The sequence below is a fragment of the Diabrotica undecimpunctata genome, chromosome 5 (genome assembly GCF_040954645.1).
Source record: "Diabrotica undecimpunctata isolate CICGRU chromosome 5, icDiaUnde3, whole genome shotgun sequence".
Taxonomy (NCBI): Eukaryota; Metazoa; Arthropoda; class Insecta; order Coleoptera; family Chrysomelidae; genus Diabrotica; species Diabrotica undecimpunctata.
Genome location: NC_092807.1, coordinates 92623705 through 92648324, shown reverse-complemented (window position 1 = coordinate 92648324; position 24620 = coordinate 92623705). Strand labels below are relative to the sequence as shown.

At 33.0% G+C, this 24620-nt stretch overlaps 1 protein-coding gene across 1 annotated transcript in view; it reads left to right on the top strand.

Annotated features, from left to right (window-relative positions):
* Positions 1 to 24620, top strand: part of Ret (protein kinase receptor Ret oncogene) — a 195896-nt gene that overhangs the window by 148619 nt on the left and 22657 nt on the right. The window contains exons 5-10 of the mRNA XM_072532195.1: positions 4018 to 4186; positions 11335 to 11435; positions 16678 to 16766; positions 19870 to 20046; positions 21770 to 21973; positions 24164 to 24321. Of these exons, the coding sequence (XP_072388296.1) occupies positions 4018 to 4186; positions 11335 to 11435; positions 16678 to 16766; positions 19870 to 20046; positions 21770 to 21973; positions 24164 to 24321 (898 nt within the window). The remainder of the gene's footprint in view (positions 1 to 4017; positions 4187 to 11334; positions 11436 to 16677; positions 16767 to 19869; positions 20047 to 21769; positions 21974 to 24163; positions 24322 to 24620) is intronic.

Sequence of the window (24620 nt, the reverse complement as noted above, 5' to 3'; positions counted from 1 at the left end):
AAGGACAACGTCCTTTAATTTGGGTCAAATGCCTTCTTAATGTCCCGGAAACATAGATATGCCAGTTTGTTGTATTCTAATTATTTTTCTTGAACTTGGCTCATTATAAATATAGCGTCGGTGCATGATCTTCCCGATCTAAAACCTTATTGTTCTTGTGCTAGTGTTATAATTTCATTTAGTTTATTTGTTATTATCACTATGGTTGTTAATTTTACTGTTGTGTTTAATAAATTAATTCTTCTGTAATTTTTCGGGTCCAATTTGTTTCCCTTTTTAAAGAGATGTATCAAGTTGATTATATATATTTTATACGCCTGTGGTTAAGCTTTGATTACTTTTTTTTACAAAATGTGAGAAAAAAAACGATATAAGAGGATTTAAAAACCTTTTAAAAACACGGCCATAAAACAAACAGCAGTAAATTAAGGCTCTGGTACCATTCGGTTTTTCTTCTTGTTCTTTTTCTAGTGTCGACTTACCTAATAAAGGTTAGGTTATTGCAAACTCATCTCTATCGTCTGCTTTTCTTAAAAGCATCTGTGTGTTCAACTTGCTCCAGTCGCGAATGTGGTTCAGCGATTATATGGATTGATATTATAATTAAATGTTATGTACACTATCTTCCTAAATGCCTCAAAAAATATAGGCCCACAAATAAATAAGAAAAAAACTAAAATGGTAGAACGGGAAGCCAATAAAAGGCCAGAAAATCAGTCAGTAATTTACTCTTAATAACCATAGCTTTTAAGTGGTGAACAAATTCACATACTTAACCTCTTTGATGACCAATGAGAACTTCATTACGAAAAAAATCAAACAAAGATTAATTCTAATAAAAAAATGCTATTTTGGATTGAGTTGATACATAAACAGTAGAAACTTTAGCCAGAAAACAGAAATAACAATATACAAAACACTTATACAACCAGCGTTGGCATATGGATCAGTATAAACCATCTACAATAAGACGAAACTCTTCTGCTTATATTTAAAGAACTTGTGGTATGTTAAAGTTATTACTATTTAAATGGGAATAAGCCACAATTAAAGGTTAAAGTAAGTTTATTGACGTTTCAATTTCCACTTCGGAAATCGTTCTCAAAATACAGACATTAGTAAATTAAACAAATTTTGTTTTTTTGTTACTTGGTGAAAAATTCCTCTAATAATTTAATTGTATCTGACACATTTATATTGATAATTCAGACATACATTATACATTTTAAAGTAGACGAGTTTACAATGATATTGCCAATATTGTTGAGTTGCGTTCATGGGACGACTTTACTTAGTTCATAGTCCATTCGGTTACAGAAAATCAACTTAAACTTGAGAATAACCGTCAGAAAATCATAGCATGTAATTCGTCTTTAAAAAGACAAACACATGCCATGATGACACTGAAAATCTCCTGATAGTGATTCCAAAGTAAATTATGAGGGAAAAACCAGGAAAAAACCTCATAATACCATCCCGACATGGTAAGTATTTGTTTGTGCATTTAGGTTATTTTAATAAACACCAAATTCTGATTTTATATGTTTGTTATTTAAAAAACATAAATGATGTATCCTCTATATGTTACCGACTTACTAATACTGGTATTTTCCTTTTAATAACTTCCTCTTTTAATATGGGTCACCAGATCCTACTATATTGTGCCGATTAATTTATCAGGAAAATTGCAACAATCAAGCAACATACCTGTGTATTAGGCGTATATGCTCATTCGGTAAAGATCTACGGAGTCACACCGAGCCACATCTCTTATAGTACTGCTCATCCATAGGTCTATCCGACACACCAGCATAATATTTTAGTCTAAGTAACAGATACATTTAGAATTTTACGCCACTACGTTAGAATTTTTGTTTTTTGGTCATCGTTTGAACCATCGTTCGTTCAATTATTCGACAGTGAAGTGAATGCGTCTATCGCCTTTCCGCTTACTATCTGACCGACCTAATGCATTTTATCTTATCATATCATATAAGTAATCCCCTTTTTTAAAGCAAAGTTTTTATCCTGACGTTGTATTATTTTTCTCTATAGTTAGATATACGACACAGCAGAGCAAATCACCACGACACGGCAGAGCAAATAGGCACGACACGAAATAATTAAAAGATACAATTTACTCAACAAATGGAGTCCATTATACAACATGTAAACAATTCACTTACTTAATAATAAAATAAAACTATATATTTCTACTAACGTTTTATTAATATCATATTAGTGCGGAATATTTTATAATTTTATTAGAATACTGAATTATAATAAAATATTTGTTAATATTTACCAAAATAATCATTTTTGCCAATTAATATTTTGCTATGTTTATTATGACATTGGTATTGAATTGAATTATATTATTTGATATAGGTCACAAATATAGCACAAATAATGTGGAATTAATCTACTTAATATTTGCAAAATGTTGGAATAATTAAAGAATAAAAGAGGTTAGTCTTTGTATGTGGGTATATTTTTGTATGTGGGTATATAAAATATACCCACATACAAAGACTAACCTCTTTTGTTATACGTGGTATACAGCCAGCTACAGGAATTATTTTCCTTGTGGATATTTTAATTAAAGAATAGTATAAATGTAAATTTCGAAATTGTTGGCGTTTATGTGCAGTCTGGCAAGAAGACAGATACAAATTAAAACATGATTTTTGATGCAGTTATTGGAAAAATATTTATCCCATATGCATCGGTAAATTTTTTAAAGGACTACGAGTATCCGTCAGAACTGTATCATGCTGTATATATGTCATTTTTTACAATGTGGTTTTATACAAATTAAATGCTAGTTAAAAGTGCCGCAGAATTAATTAAAAAAAATAAATAAATAATAAAATTTAAATTTAATTTAATTTAAATTAAATTTTAAAAATACAGAACACACAGTATACTGTACCAATTTTTAAAAAAATCGCACGGTGTACAAGGCTATTTTGCTCCTTTTTATTAATATTAGAGTAAGATCGCAGAGCGATCAGACATAACTTATTTTCACACAGATGAAACCTTAGAGTCTGAGTAGCGTCTCGTGTGCTTTGAATACCTGCGTATTTATGAATCTTGCTGAGTGACACCTGGGCAGGTACCAGGTGAGAAAGGTAACTAAAAATAAGAGGTATTTAACTTAAATTTACATAACTGATTTTTATACATATTTTGTAGAATATTATTTTGAAAATACTGTAATAAGTGTCAGACACTTGTCATGGACCAGAACTTTTGTCAGACGCTTTAAAGCTCCACTAAAATTAAATGAACTTTACTTACTTTTACATGTCTGATTTTTAAATAGAGATGCAAAAATATTTAATCGAATCGAAAACAGTAAGTATTCTTAATCTTAATGTATTTGAATTTTTTACTCTGAGGCTCATGCGCACAGCACTCTCGCGCTCATACTTCTGGTTAACTAATTTTTGTGTTTGAGGGATGTTTGGTCATTTTAATTTGTCTGACTGATTAAATATAACTTTAATATAGTTCAGGTATTCAAAGCACATGAGACGCAACTCAGACTCTAAGGTTTCATCTGTGTGAAAATAAGTTATGTCTGATCGCTCTGGGATCTTGGACTATAAGCTGTTGTAACACTACCCATATATAGTTGCAATACTAATACAAGCAATTGGTATTATCTTAATCTAAGAACTCTGCTATACGGAAGTTACAGTTATCTATACAGAAGTATCAAAAACGAGAGATGGGACTGGTCGTGCTTATTTTTTAATTGCAGCAGAATTATAATCAAACGAGAATTACTTACATTGTCATTATAATCATTAGATGTACTTTAAAACTTTAAAATTTGGTAAAAATTCTTTAAACAAAAACATTCTAACTTTTTCAAACATAATATAAAAAATATTGTATTCTCCAAAACTGATTTAATGACGAAATATTGAGAGAGACTTAATAAATGTTTTAACTCCATTGAATCGTTTGTATATGACAACGATATTGACACATTCATTTTTGTTACAGGGAGATAAGATTGAGCACCCGCATCTAATATTTATAGACAATGACACAGCGAATGCAAATCATTATGACTTCTACATCGAAGATGGCAACGAAAAGCCAATTCTTAAACCGATTTGCAAGGAAAGGGAGTATCCATGGGAAAATAAAACTCGAACGGCTATACACTGTAGTAAGTAGTATCTTTTTTTATAATTAAACTTTAGAAATAATGCTGTAAGCCCAACAGAAGAACATATTGCATGTCATTTTAGTTAAATTTGACAGTTGCAGGATCGTTATCCCTCTTTTTCTAATTGAAAATAATTTAATAATTTTAATATTAGTCTTTGTTCTTTCTCGATATATCTCGGCATATTTAAAATATTTTTATGACAATAAATACAAAACTAAATTTTCACTGTAAAATGTCTGATAATACTAACCTGGAATGACAATTATTTTATCAGTTGACGTTGTGAACGTACTGTCAAGATCGAGACCTGCGTAAAATTATATTTATGCGCATCATTGATTGGATATCTATTTAGCGTATTCTAAACTCCAACCAATTATACATCCGTAACTAGAATTAGCTTTACGATAAATAATTTTCCAAGTTCTATGTATAATACTCACAGACTCACGTTTTTTTCAGTCACTTCTAGCTTAATGTGTTAGAGAGAATTCGATCAACTATGACGCACTGAAAGAAGGGTTTGGGATGAACTATATATTTGACTGGGCGATTTTAAATGACAAATAAATTATGTTTATAGTTGCTTTTGGTCCCATATAATCTTTCGAATATTTCTATCATACAACCATAATACTAGTGTGATGTGAGGGAAGAATATAAAGGATTAGGCATGGTTTAAATTACTTATATTTTTAACTAACGGTCGAAATATTTATATACAATTGATATTGACATGTGTTATGACTTCCTCCTCTTTTCTCTATTATAATATACTACAATACCTCCCCACTATAAGTTTAAACGCACAGGTGGTTTTACATTTCTTTTTGGCCTACTTGGAACTGCTGTCACACTTTCTTTGGTCTCTGGTTTCTCATTAACCTCACTAACCACTGCTTCACTTGCTACTTCATTACCAGACTCTTCAAAATTTCTTGCTTCAATATCACTTTGTTTTAACACTTCCCCTTCTCTTAGAGCTGAGAGGGGTCCAACACTGTTACTAATTGTATTATTATTATTAGTTATATCAGTTACAATGGTTTCATTAAGACTATCGTAGTTAGAATTAGATCCTTTATCTCGCAAAATCTGGTCCAAATGTCTTTTCCAAATTAAACCTTCCTGTGTTAACTTACACAAATATATCCTGTCACCTAAAAGTTCATCTATTATTGCTTTTGCCCATGTTTTACGATTAGGATAACGATAATCTCTACAAAGGACTTTATACCCCACTTGAAAAGTTTCAATTCGTCCATTACTATTTAATTTATTATCAATTAATTTAGAACTCTGATTCTCACTACATGTCCATAACAAATCTAATCGGGTTTTAACTTTATGTTTAAATACAAGACTGGAGGGTGATACACCTGTAGTACAGTGTACTGAATTTCTATAATGAAACAATAACTTACTGATTATAGTTTGTAAAGAACTATTACAGTTGTAATCATCCTTCAATCCTTTCAAAGCAGCGGTTTTAAATGTCTTAACAAAATTCTCTGCAAAACCATTTGTTGCTGAAAGATATGGTGGTGATGTAGAGTGTTTAATACCATTATTATGTAAAAATTTTGAAAATTCACCTGATGAAAATTGAGGGCCATTATCTGTAACAACTACTTTAGGTAAACCAAACCGAGCAAAACAATCTCTAAATTTTTCAATAGTCTCCCCAGCGGTCAAATTATTCATAATAAATGCTTCTGGCCATTTGGTAAAAGTATCAATGATTATCAAAATCATTTTATTTCTTATGGGACCCAGAAAATCAGCATGCACCCTCTCAAACATACATGTTCCCTTTTCACATGATATTAACTTAGCTTTACTTGGTTCTGCTCTAAACCCTAAACAAATTTTACAATTATTTACATAAGATTCAATGTCTGTATCTAAACTTGGCCACCAAAAATAAGCTCGTGCATTTGCTTTCATCTTGGAAATTCCTTCATGTGTACTGTGCAACTCTAACAGCAATTGTTTTCTTAACTTTGTTGGCACTACTACTCGAAATCCCCACATAATCACCCCCTTCTCCACAGATAGTTCTTCTTTTCTATTTAAAAATGGTTTCATTATTTCATCTACTGTCTCTGGGAATCCATACCTAATATGGTTAAACAAACGACCTAACACCGGATCTGTCCTGGTTTCTACCTTTACCTTGAGGGTATCAATGGGAGTCAACCCTTCTATAAAATGTAGATAATCAACATCTTCCTCTTTTTCGCTTACTGTTTTCTCTAGAGGAAGTCGACTCAAAGCATCTGCCTGCACATTATCAGCTCCTTTAATACATTTAAAAACATAATCAAATCCTGACAGAAACAATGCCCAACGCTGTAACCTTGCTGAGGCCATTTTCGGGAGACTTTTAAACTCACCAAAAAGTGCCTGCAGGGGCTTATGATCACTCAAAATTTCAAACTTTCTACCTGCTAAGTAATGATAAAGCTTCTGTACTGCCCAAACAATTGCTAAGGCTTCTTTATGAACCATAGCATAATTTCTCTCTGCCTTATTTAAGACCCTTGATATAAAGCAGACTGGTCGTTGTGATCCATCTGGCAATACATGCAATAATGCAGCACCTAACCCATATTCTGAACTCTCACAAACTAGTCTAATAGGTTTATTTTGATCAAAATGCATTAACACATGACTCGAAGTTATCTCCTTCTTAATAGCATCAAATGAATTTTGACAATTATCTGTCCATACATATTTGCTATTTTTTTCTAGAAGTTTATATAATGGATTCACCCTATCTGCCAAATTTGGAATAAATTTAGAATAATAATTTATCATACCAAATCCCATCCTCGTCGCCAAATTAGTGTGATGTGAGGGAAGAATATAAAGGATTAGGCATGGTTTAAATTACTTATATTTTTAACTAACGGTCGAAATATTTATATACAATTGACATTGACATGTGTTATGACTTCCTCTTCTTTTCTCTATTATAATATACTACAAATACAACCATTGGTTTAAAGCTTAGATCTAAATCTTAATTATTTCTTTTTTTTTTGAAAACTATTTTGAATTGGAAATTTAAATGACAAAATAAATGTAAAGTGTAATTCTCATTACAATCATTGTGGTTTAACCCAATATAAAACAATATTAAATTTAAATCCACATTTAAACATTAATACGCTTAATGTTTGCAATATTTTAATAATTCAAATAACCCTCATATATTAATAAAAATTAACCGCCGAAATGTTTGAACGGGCATCACTTTAGAATGACTGCACCAAATTAGATAATTCTTTTTTGATGTGTTTGTTATTATTAGGAAAAGATTTGTGTAACATATAATTTTAAAAAAAATTGTACTGAAAGACTTCAAAAAACAGTTTTTCTGTCATTTTAAATCGCAATATAACTAATAAATGGCGCCATACTATGACTTACAAAGGAAGCTAGGATTAACAAAATAAATGCCAGTAATGTAGACTGGGCAACAGCCATACCACATTGAAATATACTGGTTGACGTACGACCACCGATATCAAGCAGTGTCGATTGCGGTTAGTCCTTGGATGGGTGATCGCTTGGGAGCTCTGTATGTTGTTGCCATTCGAAACCTTCCTTCTCCGAAATGGCTATACTGATTTTTATAAAATTTTACATGTGTATTTTTTAGGTCTGAGAATAGGTTGTTCTCTTTTTTTTATACCCCTAAGGAGTAAGGATGGTTCATCCCAAACGATTTTTTATTTTTAAACAAAAATTTTTATTCTTATGTTTATATGATGTGGCATTAAAAATACATACAGCACTTAATTTTTACCACTCTATTACTGACCTCTTTTTTTAATACTCATATAGGTACCACAGAGGTAGTTATGATACTTCTCCAAATTGCTGAACCGATTTTATACAACATATAAAAATACATTTTATTGTATTCTGTAGGTCTGAAAATAGGTTAATATCTATTTTTCACACCCGTAATATCACCTTTACATGCATCCATTACTACTGGTACTCGCGTTGCCCACTGTCCTGCCCGAAAACGGCAGCATTTAAGGCAAATGACTGTTGACATACAGCTACCATAGTGCTGCATCGGTGTACCATCAGCAATGTAGCGCTTAGAAATGACTGCGGCGACAGCTCTGTGCGTTTTATGTTTACAAAATTATGTTAACATTTCTAAAAACAATTTAACAAAAACAATACCAAATAATAAACAGACACTGTCACTTGCACTGCAAGTCCTTTGATTTCCGTTAAAAAACCGCCAACGAAGGAAGCGTACGCCAACGGCAGTGGAATGAGTAATGGCAGCGCGAGCCACGTATTTACATACTCAAGCTACCAACTTCCCTGCTCAATTTCCTGGTGCCGTGCAAGTAAGCTGCATGTAAAGGAGGTATAAGGCATAACGGTAGTTCACCCCAAACATTTTTTTTTTTTTTTTTAAACAACTTTTTTTAATTTTTATGATATGGCATTAAACCATAAATACAATTTTCACCCATCTATTACTAACACAGTTTTTTAATAGCCATATTATTGTCACAAAGTTAGTTGCCATACTCCTTCGAGATGGCTGGACCAATTTTTACAAAATTTTACATATTATATGTTTGGTAGTTTTAAGAATAGTTCGTAACATATTTTTCATACCACTAAAGTGTACGGGTGGTTCACCTCAAACATTTTTTTTTATTTTTTAGAAAAAAAAATTTTATTTTTATTTTTTTATGATGTGAAATTAAACAATACAAACAACCCCTTAACTTTCACCAGTCTATTACCAACCCCTATTGGTTATTAGCCATATTAGTGTCACAGAGTTAGTTGCCATACTCCTCCGAAACGGCGTGAACCCACCATTTGATTTTAAACGTTTACAGTTTGTCGTGCTTTCGGCTTCTGCAATAACAATAAACAAATCACAAAGTCAACCGTTGGAAGTTTGCAGAATTAAATTCGTGTTTCCATATTTCGCGCATGGCAATTATTCGCGTATCAGAAAACCGTCATCATTGTATATTTGTTTAACGCAAAAAAATATTTCTATCACAAAGTATTTAATTTATTTAACTTTTTTATACATAATATATAAGTGTTTTTTTTTGTTTTATTTTCTGTTAATTTTTTTAGACACATTATTTAATTCTAAGGAACGAAGTTCGTCGGCCAAGCTAGTAAATGATAATAATATTATGTAAAGATGACTTACCAAAACAAAAAGTAAATTTTTATTTTATGTCTAATTTAAACAAAGTTTTAATATTCATCAGTATAATATGCAATTCATGGAGATCGTCAATTTGCATGCAAAAACACGCATTGCAATTTCTATATTTGCATTTTAACCAGAAAAGGGCCCGGCAACAAATTCATAATGGCTTGTATTTGCGTTAATTCCTTAGAGACAAGGTATATAGGTCACCGTTTGAGAAAGGGAAGAAGCCGTTGCAGATAAGCGTCTTATTCATTGGAAGCCACGTCAAGGCTATCGTATTCCGCATTCATTCATAAACCAACTCCCAAATTGAAAGAGACAACAGAAAGGGAGTTAATGCCCGTACAATGTGAGGTTTTGTCCTTGAAAGGAAGGTATTCACTTTAATTTCTGCAAGTGAATGTGATTATAATGAGTTGGATGTTGGAAAATTATATAAGGGTAGGTGGCTAATAAATTTTAATCGTCAGGTACAATGGATGTTTAATACCATCGTGCCTAGCAAGTAAACCGCAAGCATATTTTGTTGCAGTCACTCACTGCTTAATCAATTTATTCAAAGTATATTTTATTCAGTTATTGTTTTCGCAAAAAAATGATTAGGAGTTATTATAAATGAAGGCACAAGCGATATATAGTAGTTCTGTAAAACTGTCTTGAGGTGCCTGAGGAATTTTCCTTAATTTGACTTCTACAAAAGATTTATACAAATTATTAAATCGTAGAACAAGAGACCAGTTAAATTTTACTTTTTTTTTCTATTACGGTTTTCATGCTTTATAGATGGTCGTTGTTTTCATAACATTTTCGAAATCCTGCCTGTTCTCTACTTTGATAGGTCTTCAGGTGTTTTTTCACCCTGTGACCATTATTTTGTTAAATAATTTGTAGAAGTGGCTTTGAGACTAATTTGCCGACAATTTTTACAATTTGCTTTGTCTCCTTTTTCATAAAGTAAAATCATTGTGGCGTTGTTCCATTTCGCTGGACATAAGCGTTGTAAATACATGTAACATAATGGAAACAAACTCTTAAGTTATTTAATAATCAATAATAGAGATTAACGTGGTGTAAGCTTGGTTTCTTGCGCCTAAATACTGGAACATATCGGCTAAGGAAATAAAAACTGACAGAAAATTCTGGTCCTCTAGGTTGGGGGCTGGGTAATGGGTCGGTAACCTGTTACCGTAAAAGTATAAAGCCACGAAACCTTTAAGTAAGCCTCGGATAGATCGGTTTTTTCGACAACTTAAGGCCAGAAATATGGACTACGTACTCGGTACCTGGAACGTCCTGACATTGAATAAACCATAAACACAGGCGTTACTATTTCACGAGTCCAGAAAATAAAAAATATAACTAGCAGCAATACAAGAAACAAAATGGTTAGGGCACCGAATAAAACAAACAAAAAAATATACAATACTATATAGCGGAAAAGTCGAAAATACCTTTTTTACCGTAGAATGACCATTAGGTTTTTTCTCCTATTTTTATTTATGTATAATTACAATCATTGAATGTATGTTTTGTCAACTTTTAAATTACCTTTTTTTATTTTTTGTCATAGGGCATTTTTGTGGATGCATAGTCAGTGTGTGAAGGAGAGTTTAAAAATCTGGCATTATAAATGTTCATTATTTTTTAAATCTTTTGGCGCCATTTTATGATCAATTGATGATATATTTTTGTATAAGCGCTCATTTATCACTTCTTGATCTATTATAAACTTTAACGAATGGTATAAAGTTGTTCCGATGTGATGGATTATAAATTCTGACAGATAATTTTACAAGTTTTTAGACAAATTGAGAAGTTTTTATTGATTTAAAATTGGAAATATTTAGTTACATTTTATTGAATGTTTAATGCAAATGAAGCAATAACAAAAATTTGATATTTAATTAAATAAATTTTTTTTTAGAATTTGAAGTCAAGCAAGAAATATTGTTCAAAACATCGATATATTCATTTACGCTAATACTTAATGATACTTCACTAAATAACAAAAGCATTGAGTCTGCGGTAAGTACATATATATTTTCATTAAAACTAAATATACTATAGAAATACTTTGTACACTATTTATAGTACAAAAACCTTCCCAGCTATAGCTATATGATTAGAACATATGGTACTAAGTATATGAAATAACGTGTCGTTTTCCTATTTTTATATATGTAGTTAAAAAATAGTTAGAGATGTTTGAGGCACACACAATGAACTGGACCTCGTTGTTCAGAATCGGAAAAGATGTGCACGTGCTTCTTTGGATATTTCCTTTGTTACACAAACTAAAGTAGAATTGGGGAGAAAGAAAAGACAAGAATAAAAGATAATAGCTATTAAAGCTAAATCATGAACCGTGTCGATTATTATTACGCCGAGCTTTCGACATCCTCTTTGATGTCTTATTTAGAACTGCTGAGTTCTCAGTCTCCCGAGTTCCGAGACACTAGTACACTGATCATTAACAAATGCCTTACTGCCACTGGGAATACAAAACGGTTCATTTGTACCGTAGATAGTGAAGTAGTTTGGGTGGAGGTTGGCGTAGGGGTTAGCGTGGAGATTGGCGCAAGGATTGCCACGGGGTTGCGTTGGCGCGAATATTTCTGATAGTAGAATTTGGACAATTTGGCTATTTTTTCAATTTCTATGGCTTTTAGGATAATTCTTGGTTTATTGAAGCGGATAGAAGCTAAATGGTTTGAAAAGTATACAGATGGTATTGACCTAGAGCTATAATTAAATGGCTATCCACGAAAGACTCAGAAGACCGCAGAGTTTACAGCAGACTCAACAGGGAAGCAAAGAAGGAAGTCACTAAAAGAAAAAACGAAATGTGGGAAGAGAAATGCGAAGAAATGGACCGATGCTTAGGAGGAACCAAAGTGACACAAGCTTGGAAATTCATAAAAAGTATTAGAAAAGAAAGAAAAGATGAGGGAAATATAAACCTGATTCAAAATAAAAAGTGGGAAAAATATTACGAAACGCTATTAACAGAAAGTAGGCACGAATTTATGGAAAGACCTAACCATATCTCAATGACAGAAAACTCAGAGGTGCATAAGATAAACAAAGAGGAACTGAAAAAAGAATTGAAACAAATGAAAAATGGAAAAGCACCCGGGCCTGGAGACATTCCCATCGAGTTGGTGAAACATGGACCAGATGCTCTTTTGGAAAGCATAGTGAATATTTTTAATAAATGCTTAATTGAAGGCCAAACGATTCCAGACGATTGGAATTTGGCCCACATTAGCCCCATTTATAAAAAGGGAGACAGAAAAGAATGCGAAAATTATAGAGGCATTAGCGTAACTAGCTCGCTGGGAAGGTTATATGGTCGTATATTGAAAATAAGAATAGAAGAGGAGTATAAAGAAATTGAAGAACAAAGCGGCTTCAGAGCAGGAAGATCGTGCGTGGACAACACATTTACCCTTCAACAAGTAATTGAAAAACGAACAGCTCGAAACCTCCCTACGCATCTGGTATTTATAGATCTGGAGAAGGCTTATGATACAGTTCCTTTAAAACTCTTATTTAGTGTCTTGACGAAAACGGACCTTAGTAAAACATATCTAAAAGCAATACTGAACATCTATAAATGTCCTCAAAGCACTGTAAAAACAGGAAATACTTTCTCAAGGGTATTTACAGTAACGAAAGGCTTGAGACAAGGATGTTGTCTTTCCCCCACCCTATTCAAAATATATATCCAAGAAGCACTGCACCAGTGGAGACAAAAATGTGCGGGAATGGGGTTGAAGCTTAACAACCATTATCTGACAACGCTGTTCTTTGCAGATGATCAAGTACTAATTGCAAGCTGTGAAGAAGATGCAGATTATATGCTTAGAAAGCTCAAAGATGAATACGAAAAATGGGGGATGAGTATGAATATGTCTAAAACAGAATATATGCGAATAGGCATTGAAGACGAAGACCCTTCTTCTTCTTCATGTGCCTTGTCCGTTCCGAACGTTGGCAATCAACATGGCTATTCTGACTTTGTTTACGGCAGATCTGAATAGTTCAGCAGATGACAATCCGAACCATTGCCGCAAGTTTTGGAGCCACGAGTGTCTTCTCCTCCCTGGACCCCTTCTGCTGTCTATTTTCCCTTGAATGATCAGTTGTAGTACTCTATATTTATTATGTCTCATAACGTGACCCAAGTATTCCAACTTTCTTTTCTTTATACTTATTCCTACCTCTCTCTCTTTACCTATCCGGCGTAGTACCTCTTCGTTGGTCACGTGCTCAGTCCAGGATATACGTAATATACGTCGGTAAGCCCACATTTCGAAGGCCTCTACTTTTTTCATCATTGTTGCGGTCATTGTCCACGCCTCCATTCCATATAACAAAACCGGGAATACATAACATTTCAGAAGTCGAATTTTGAGAGGTAGGGTGAGGCTTTTAGAGGTGAAAATTTGCTTCATGCTAGTGAACGATGCTCTTGCCTTTTCTACTCTTATACGTATTTCCTTTGCTTGATCCCAATTTGAGTTAACTGTTGTTCCCAAGTAGATGTACGAATCCACGTGTTCAATTCTTTCATTGTCTAATATCAGTTGCTGTGGTGGTTGTTGGGTTTTGCTTACTAACATCCATTTGGTTTTTGTGATATTTAGTCTGAGTCCGTATTGTGCACTTGTTTTTTGTATCTTACTCATTAGGCAACTCAGTTCCTCCATGCTACTTGCTAGAATCACAGTGTCATCAGCATACCTTATGTTATTAATTATTTCTCCATTTATCTTTATGCCTTCTGTGCTTTCCTCCAGCGCTGTCTTAAATACTTCTTCTGAGTATATATTAAAGATAATAGGAGACAAGATACAGCCCTGTCGTACACCTTTCTTGATCTCAATTTTATTGGTCAATGTAGATCCTACTTTCACTTTAGCTGTTTGGCCCCAATAGAGACTCGCTATTGTTCGAATGTCTCTGTAGTCGAATCCGACGAAGACCCGGATTTGGAAATTAGACAAATGAAAAGGTGCTACGAATACAAATATTTGGGAAGTATTATCTGTAGTAAAGGAACAACGGAACGAGATATAGACTATAGAGTGCAACAAGGCAGGAAGAGTGTTCAAATTCTGAATTCGATACTTTGGTCCAACACAGCTACTATGAGAACTAAAATGACTATCTACAAAGTAATTGTAGAGCCCATTCTTACATATGGAGCAGAATGTTGGCAAATGACAGTAAAAGGAAAGAAAAAAGTTGACACGGTTGAAATGGACTACCTAAGACGAGCTTGCCTTATATCAAGAGTAGAACGTATACCTAATTCTGAAATTAGAAGAAAAACAGATAGAGTACATACAACTTCTGAAAGAATAGAAACTAGACAGTTAATATGGTATGGACACGTACAGAGGATGGACGACAACAGATGGCCAAAAAGAGCTATGGAATACAATCCAAGTAATAGAAGGAAACGAGGGAGACCAGCCAAGTCTTGGATACAAGGTGTTATGGAAACCATGAAAGATAGAGCTATTGATGAAGACACCTGGAGAGATAGAAAAAGATGGCGATCGAAATGCGGGAAGCGGCAGAAGCTGTAGGATCCCCGCTTATATATATATATATATATATATATATATATATATATATATATATATATATATATATATATATATATATATATATATATATATATATATATAATTAAATTGGAATTGCGAACAGAAGTGGAGTGGTCATAAATTATATTTTGGATTCTACGATTTGTTTAGCCTATATAGGATTCAGGAGCACTCTGCGCAAGGAATTTCGTAAACTTCGTGTTGTTTATTTGGAATGTTGTCTTTGATTGATCGGACAAGAGATGAAAGTTTTTGTTGGGGAATAAATATTGTCTTTTTTCCTCTTGATTTAAGAATTTTGTCGATTTTGTTAATGACACCTTTAATGTAAAAAAGAAAAGCTTTCGTATGATTAGGGTCTGAGTTTTTAGATAGAGATTAAGTGGAAGATTGCTGTAGATGCTTTTATTGATGGGATTTTTGCGGTAACCGTTTTGAACATGGGCTTGATTTAAACTAGAGAGCTTAGCGCATCTACTTGCTTAATTGCAAAGGCGTATTAATCTGAGGACGAGGGTATTAATGACTGCATTAATTTGTGAAGTTGGATGATTATAGTTGGCATGCAAGTAACGATTGGTATAGGTGGGTTTTCGATAAACAGAATGCTGAAAACGTTGGGATTGATTTTTTTTAATAAAAACGTCAAGAAATGGTAGGTATGAATCAGTTTTCACCTTTATCGTGAACTGGATACTAGGATGTATACCATTCAGGTTGGTTTGAAAAGACCACAAAGCATTCCAGCCATGGGGCCAAATGACGAATGTGTCGTCAACATATTGTAGCCAATATGTGGGTTTGAGCATTGATGTGGATAGTGCTCAGGTCTCGAAGTATTCCATAAAGCTATTGACAATTACTGGAGATAGTGATTAGTTCATTGGGGCACTATTTATTTTTCTGTAAAATTGATTTTGGAAGATGAAATAATTGTTGGACATACAATGTTTACTGACAGATAGGTGGTCTTGCTGGATACTGTATTTAGTTTTCAGAATGTTTAGAGTTTCGTCTAAAGGAATGTTTGTAAAGAGTGAAACGATATCAAAACTTACTAGAATGTCTGACGGTGAGATAAAGTATTGTTTAAGAAGTTTGATAAAATGAAAAGTCTTGGCCAAGTACTTAGCCAATGGTTGTGTAGGGCAGTTTTATGCACTTACAATGGGACGTAGAGAAATATCGGATTCGTGAATTTTGGATAGGCTTACCCAATTATAAGACGCCTACCCTTTTTTTAGAGTCCCACATAGTATTATGTACATTAAAGTTACCTGCAAAAGTAAAAGATGTAGACAGCTGAAAAGTCAAATCTTAAAGATCGAAACTAGTTAAACATTAGTTTGGAAGGAGTATGTCTGACAAATAGTAATTTTGTAAGGATGTTAAGCTGTAGCAGCTACAGCTGCCCGGTTTGTGTTTAGCGGAAATTATTTATGGAAAATATCAGTGGAAAAAAATTGATGCTTCGCCACGGGCGCTAGGTTAGGTTGTTTGAATCTAGTGATAAACAGTAAAATTTTCAATTTAAAAAGTCATTGATTCATCTTTGACAAAATTCATCATAGCTTTATAGTCGCACGTGAAGGCTAAGATTAATATCTACATAATTTAAAAACTAAATAAAATTTTATTTTACATTGCAGGCAGAGTTTCCCATTCACCTGGTTTTCAGAGACACTCCGGAATCACTAACTAAATTAAAACTGTATCCTAGTATAACAAAAATATTCAGGTAACTACTTTATATTAACAGTGAATTAAAAAATCAATTCCGACTAATTGCATTTTAGAATATAACTCGAAATTCCATAAATATTTATTACAAATTCGACTGAATTCCTTTAAATTCTGATTTGATAACAACAGATTTACTTATTACATTTAACAGACACCATTTGGTGTTTAACAAAAAGTGTTAAATGTAATGCAAAAGTACTGTTTCTTAAAATTTTAACTAAATTGTGTTGTAGTTATTTTAAATTATTTGAAAAGGTTATTAGTGTTAACAATACTATTTGTACTAATTCAAAATGATCTATATATTAACATATTTTATCCAATTAACGATGACAGAGAGACAGGTAAATCCCTGTTGCCGTTTGATAATGAATGTTGTTCCTCACCGTGTCATTCGAAAGATTTACTGTTGAGCCTGTTGTCGCATTTCCCCAACATTGATTTATTATGTGCATTATGTAATTGACGTATACGAAAAATGTCTTCCATTAAATTCTGTTTTTTAGTTTCTTTAAAAATGAAATTTTTGTGGTACACTTGGTTTTTTGTTAAATTTTTTGTTAAAACAAAAATACTTTTGGTAAAATTTTATATTTAAAAATAAACACTTTTCTGGCACTGTGGAGAATGATGCATGATGCATGATAGCAGTTGGTCTTCCCATCTTATTTTTGATCTTCTTCTTGGTGTACCTATTACATGATTCCAGTTCGTTATCTTTCTAATAAGTTCACCTTCTCCTCTTGTTTTTATGTGTCTAAATCATCTCAGTCTATTATTAGCACGTTTTTAAATTCATCTCAATCTTGAGTTTTGTTTGTTTTTAGTTTTTTTACTACTTCTATGACTTCTACATAGATGTATGTGTCTTCCTCTGCATCTCTATTATCTGTTATTCATTTACCTTCTGCATCTTTTTTTTGATTGTTTCTTTCTTTCTTCTGTAGAATTTCGTAGCTTCTTGTTTTTCTGTTCAGTAATGTTGCATTTGTTCCTAACTACCATTCTCTAGCCATTTGTTTCTTGCGAGGTTTTTAAGTTCATTTTTTCTGTGACATTCTTCATCAAACCACTCTTTTGATTTTTTATTTTCTTTCTTTTATTATTTGTTCTGCAGTTTCTGTTATGCTGGATTTTTATGTGGTTCCATTACTTTTCTCTCTCCGTCTCCGTATCATAGAACACTAATTTAAAAACGGTGTTACTTGTACTCATTACAGTATTCATGACTGGACAATCGACAGTGCGAGACGTTTTAAAAAAAAAGTTCTGTTTTGTTGCGTCAATGTCAGATAGCAGATCTGCTACAAAGAAAAGAAAAACAATGAAAACCTGGTCTTATGTAGAATTGGAGACGACATTGGTAAAATGAATAGACCTAGTTTGTAATATGGTTACACCTAAGTATTATAGCTGCAGATGTCAAACAGTTTTTTTACGCGTTGGATTTAAAAGGAGATTTGATGCATTATCTAAATGGTTGACTTGCTTTAGTCAACGTCATGGTAGAAGGAGATACGACTTCAAGGAGAGAAGCTCAGACGTGACCAACTTGAAGGTGGGTAATTTTAAAGTGAGTTAGAAGAGTTTATTTCTTTAAGTATTCTAAGATACGAACAAATTTATAACGCACACCAATCGCGGTTCATCTAAACATGTCGTCCAACTCGGACGTCAGCTTTTGAAAATACAGCAAAGAAATAATAACGATTACCGCGATGCCTGCAGCAACGCCACAAAAGGTCACAAACTAAAGTTGATGGTGATTTATAAGGCAATAAAATCTAGATCTTTTAAGGGCACTAGGACAGAAAAACTATCTGTTAACTACTTCAACCAAAGAAAAGGTTGGCTGGATTAAAACATTTTAAGAGTTGTACCAGAAATAAAAAAACATTTATTAAAAAAAAACAATGTTTGTAAACAAGCAAACAATTTGACACAAAAGCAATGCTGTTGATTGACAACAACCAATAACATCCACATGAATATGAACCACATGTGCTAAAGAACAAAAATTACTTTACTTTTGTCGACATGGGATTTGAGCATCTAACGAATGAAAGTATCCTAAGAAATTACTGAGAAAAAAACGTAGAGGAAAGTCAATATGCATGGGATAAATTTTTACCTGGTTAAGCAGCCTTGTCTTAAGTAAATTAAATTCTAGAATATTTAGAGCACAATAACCAAAGAAGCAGAAACCAGTGACAGACTACTTTCAAAAAGTATAAAAATGTAAACATACATTGAGAATAATTGTAAATTAAAAGTTTAGGAGAAACTAAATTTCTTTTTTTTTATTTTTATTAGACTTTAACAAGTTAGCGCTGTTATCCACGGCAACTGCATTAATCAAAATATCTGAAATATAAAGGTCATGCTTAATAAGTAAGCTTGAGAGGTTTAAGCAGGTAGTACGATGGAGAATTGTTGGCTTCAGCTTTCGTGATAGAGACGGTGAGGTCCGCGACGTGCTTTTGGTTGAAGAATTTTGCACTTATTCTAGAAATTATTACCGAGAAAGTAGTTCAGTCATTAATTGAATAGTCAGTTTCGTCTAAGTGGATTACCTAAGTCCTACAAAACACAATTTAAAGATAAGCAACTTGTGGGTAGCGCGTTGAAACATTTTAAATTTAATAATAATTTAGATAAGCATTTATTGTTTTTACATTTCTTGCTATTCTTTTCATCCACTAAAAAACAGGAGGTGACTGTATGTGAGGATTGTATGAGGGAGTAACAACTAGTGTAAGGATAGCTGTAGTAGAGAAATAAATTCCATGTTAATGTGCGGTTAGATTATTAACTAGATTAAGAAGTAGATGGTGATGAAAATAATAGGAAAATTCTTCGAAACTGCTATAAGATCAGCCATGATGTACGATATTGATTCTACCTGTTTTTGTTTGTTTACCAAATAGTTCCATTATGTCTCCATCGAACCTAAGTTCATCGTTTTTATGTCTAGCAATTCACTTAAATAAATCCTTTTATAGTGACTAAAAAAAAATAAGGCTACTTTAGTACCTACCTACATCTTGTAATTTGTTCTTATTTATTATTTAATGCATATTTAATGTCTTGTTTTATAGGACAGCTGCACCATACGCGCGAGTAGTTCAACCGAAAGATTTGAATGGGAACTACAGTGATTTTGTACTTGATGAAATGTCCAAGTTTAAAGAAATATTTAATATAACAAAAAGCGAAGGGATCGTATTCGTCCATGATTTTCTCAAATTGAAAAATATAACAACACAGTTCTTAAGGTAAATTACAAATTTTTAGAGCAGTTGTTCTTAAGTAATAGGTAAAGTTATTACAAAATCTTATAAATGCTGAATTAGCAGTGTCAATAAATTTACAAAATGTAGTTTGCAGCAATAAAGGCTATAATTTCGTTTTTCAATATTATTGATACTAGCGGACACCTACGTAATAGTTGGTTTAATTCACTGTTTATAGCTCTACCTAAGAAGAGAACAGCAACACCCTGTGGTAATTATAGAACCATTATTTTGTTAAGCCATTTATTGAAAATTGTTCTGGAGGTAATACATGGTCGTATCTATAATAAACGCGACGAATACCCACAGGAAGCGGCACACATTTTGGATTCGGTAGTGGGTTTGGAACGAGAAAGGCTTGTTTGGGATGAACTAACTTACTCAAAGATGTGATCTATCGCATCTGAAGGTGTTAATCGCTTTATATTGGTCAAAGTTTTAAAAAACATTGTCTTGGATGGCATAGATATTCGCATTATTGCAAATTTGTATTGGAATAAAAAATATCGGTTTTAGTAGATGGTTTGATATCACGGACGGCACAGTACTCCTAGCTTCTACTAAAAAAGATCTGCAAACATTACTAAAAAGTCTCGTTAATAGCTGTAGAGAGGCAGGTCTGGATCTGATCATACAGAAAACCAAAATACTTTACTGTAATAAGTAAACAACAATATAAAATGAAGCAGGCCAAAAACACTTTTAGAAGGATACCCAAGGTATTATGTAAAAGAGATGCCCTACTATTCTGCTACGTGTTCTCGGTATTATTTTGTGGTGTTGAGTTCTGTACTGTAAATACAAGTGATTTTAATTTCCATGAGGTTTCGAATTATGGTGCTATAGAATAATTTTAAAAGTTTCTTGGAACAAGAAGATTCCAAACTCCACAATACTAGAACGTCACAGCAAGACTACTGAGTTTATACAAAGCACCAAGAAGGAAAAGCTGGAGTACTTCGCACAAGTAATAAGAGTTCTAAAGCTATTTTCTTGTGGAATCTTAAAGTAATTACTATTTTAATGAGAATAAGCTACAATTGAAGTTTAAAATAAGTTTATTGACGTTTCAATTTCCACTTCGGAAATCGGAAAAAAGATTTCCGAAGTGGAAATTAAAACGTCTATAAACATGTTATAAACTTCAATTTTGGCTTAATTTTTACCTTCCAGCTGATACAAATTTTATTGAACATTGAGTTCGCGCGCGTAACTGACATGGTCGCTTTAAACATTGTTTCTAAGAGAACGGTTCATTCTACTCAAAAAATGCTTAAAAAAATTTTTATTTAAAATTATCTCAGCTATATTTTTTATTTAAAACATTTTTTCTACGGTGTACATATTCTTAATAAATCGATTTTTTTGCGTTTTGAATCCCCTGCGAGGAGGGTTTTAGGAAGATGCCTGGGGGTAAAAGTGGTAAACTTTTTTGCATCTTTTTGGAATTCCAAAACTAATATTCTTTGCAAAATTCAGCTTGGTCGTATGATTTTTATGGATCAACTCTCAGACGACTGGACTAATAGGTAGTTGTATTAAGTTTTTCTGACATGTTTCAGGTAGAGAATAAAAAGTAGAAAACATTGTTTGTCGTATAATTTCTATCGTTTCGCTTAATGATATTCGTTTAATACTTTGTAAAGGAAAGTTTGTTTTTATTCCATACAAGAAATAATAAAGTTAAAAATATCTTTCCTTTTAGCCTTAATATATCCTGGACCAACAACAATAAACGGGAATCTGATCAAATTGAAGTAAGACTTATCCATGAGCCTAACCAGACTTGTGGAAATATCAATAAAATCAAGAGATGGAGTTCCTGTTCGGAGTACGAAACAATCGATGAATGTCTGCAACAAGATTCTTGTGCACTTGGTACTGGAGGATTTCAGAGTGTTAATAACAGGTTATATGGATTTTTAAATATATGTATTAGTTAACACTTTTTAACATTAATAAATTAAACAAATTTTATTTTTGTTACTTGGTAAAAAATTCATCAATTTTTTTTAACAAGGATAACATTTAACGAATAGTGAGCATCCGCATTAAATTAAAAAAATAATATGCTCTGTGCCCCCTTTTACTGTTTACTCCAGTTATCTCTGAAATCCTGTCGTTTAAGCTGCCTATTCTTACCTCTAGATACTTTAATCTCTTTACTTTTTGAAATATAAATTGTTTAATAATGTAGTTCGTAATTTTCTTCATTTATTTTTCCCCTAATTTCTGCTTTTTTGTATCTTGCGGCTATTATCATGTTGTCATCATCATAATCATCAGTAGTGCTACAGCTCCAGTAAACCCTCGACCTTTCCCAGTCTAATTCGTAAGTCGTTTCTGTTCAACGCCAACCGTTAATACATTGCTGCCCCGATCCTCCTCGCTTGCTCGTCCACACCATACCACCATCTCAGTTTTGGTCTACTTCATCTGGGTGAGTAATTATCATTTGATCTTAACACACATCCATTTTGGCTCAAATTTATGTTCTTTTTAGCTGCTTATTTAGTCCAAAATGAAACTTGTTCGCTATCAGTACTCTTCGTTTTACTTCTTCAGATGTGTCATTATCGCTTGTTATGAGAAAACCCGGATCGGATTAGCCAAGCGGGCTGGGCGGCTGGCTTCTCCTTCGCTTCAATGCGAGAGATGTCAGTTCAATCCCCGGTTCGGTGTACAGAAAACAAAAAGGCTAACGCAGCAGTTTAAAATTCTAAAATGAATCTGCGGCTTATTCTAGAATATGCTGGTATCTGATCGGCCTATGGGGGAGCAGTACGGCAAGAGATAAGGGCTTGCGGCTAGGTGATACTCCTCCATGGATCCCTACCGGAAGGGCGTCGAACGCCTAAATATCGGGTATATATATATATGAGAAAACCCAGAGAGGTAAATTTATTTACTACCTTAAAATTGTAGTGGCGCCATATAGCCTTATGCCAAAGTTTTTTTCAGCGTTTCGAGCTTTATTTCTGTTATTTTGCATCGACGCCAACATTTTGGTTTTTTCCTCGTTTATCGTAAGGTCCATGTCGCCACCATATCCTATAATTTGTGTAGAGTTCTGTATAATCATCTTTTTGATTCCAGTTCTTTAATATCTATGTCCAGTACTATGTTAAAAAGTATAGTAGCTAGGATGTAAATGTATCGAACTCTTACTTCTGTATTCATAAATGTTCTGTATTTTGTTCGTCTGCTATAGCTTCTGCTACAGGGTTGTCCATTGTAATGTTCGCCAATCGATTCAGTTTTGCTGGTACTCATATATTTATGTTTTGCATTTCGAGCAAGATTTGGTGTCCATTTACAACATCAAATATTTGCTGTAAGTCTAAAAACAGTAGGCGTAAATTTATGTCACTTTCATAACACGTTTCAAGTACGTTCCATTGTGTTAGTAGGTGAATGGCTTCTATGATCAATTTTCCTTTTCTATATTGTTGGTATTGTCCCTGTGTATTTTCTGTGTATGTATCTATTCGGTTTTTTAAGATGCTTGTCAGAATTATTTTGTATGTCCACAAGGAAACTAAGTTTTTGTAGCTGGGTGTATACCATGTATCACAAAAATTTTTGTTAAAATCCTTTATAAAAGGTATATAAACTAAAAAACCCAATCAGGCTATGTCATGAAGATAAAACGTTTTCGGAAACCATGTTCCATCATCAGTGTCTAGGTGTACATGTTTTGAGCCACTAAATATCTGGGTAATAGATGGTTTACCATAGATGATGTTGTCAGCGTTTGATCGCCTATATGATCTAACATATTGTGTTAGATCTAACATAGTGTTTTTTGAAATCCGTGCATGATTGATCGTGTTATATTCTCGTCTGTCTGAAAGGAGTCAAAGTCATGTCATTTTATATTTGAGAGGTCGAGCGACATCAATAACCCTTGAATAATAAAGTTGTACAATTTTAAAATGTATTTTTGTAATGCTCTAATGCAGTTTTTCATTTCCTCATACCGTCACAAAGTTTGTAGAAATTATTACGAATCTAATGCCCAAAATCACATTCAAATCCATCGTAATATACGGATACTCAACGATTTGCTTTATAATAACATTTTTTATCACACTTTCAGAAATGGTCCAAAAAGATGCATGTGGAGAGGCGACGAAATCACGGTGAATATTACCCACTTGTATTCAACTTGTACACCCGAAACCAAAACTTGTCCAGATGGTATATGCGACTCGTTAGAAGAATCGCATTATATGTTATGTCCCCAAGACTGTGCCGGTAAGTAAACCGATGTATTTCTGTTATTTTTATCACTTTTTATTCGATTTTTATGGGGTTAGCGTACTTTTTTAACATCAATATTTTTAATTTGCTAAGAATTTGCTAGCAAATAAGTATAAAATAGTTAAAACTAGCAAAGCCTAACCTTATATATATATATATATATATATATATATATATAGCTTCTTAAGCCAGAAGTTCTGAACGCCGTCTGGTCCAGAAGATTTCCATTTATGAAGCTCTTTGATAACATTTGAAACTTCTACGGCAGTGAAGGGTTCGTAGGGAGCAGTAAC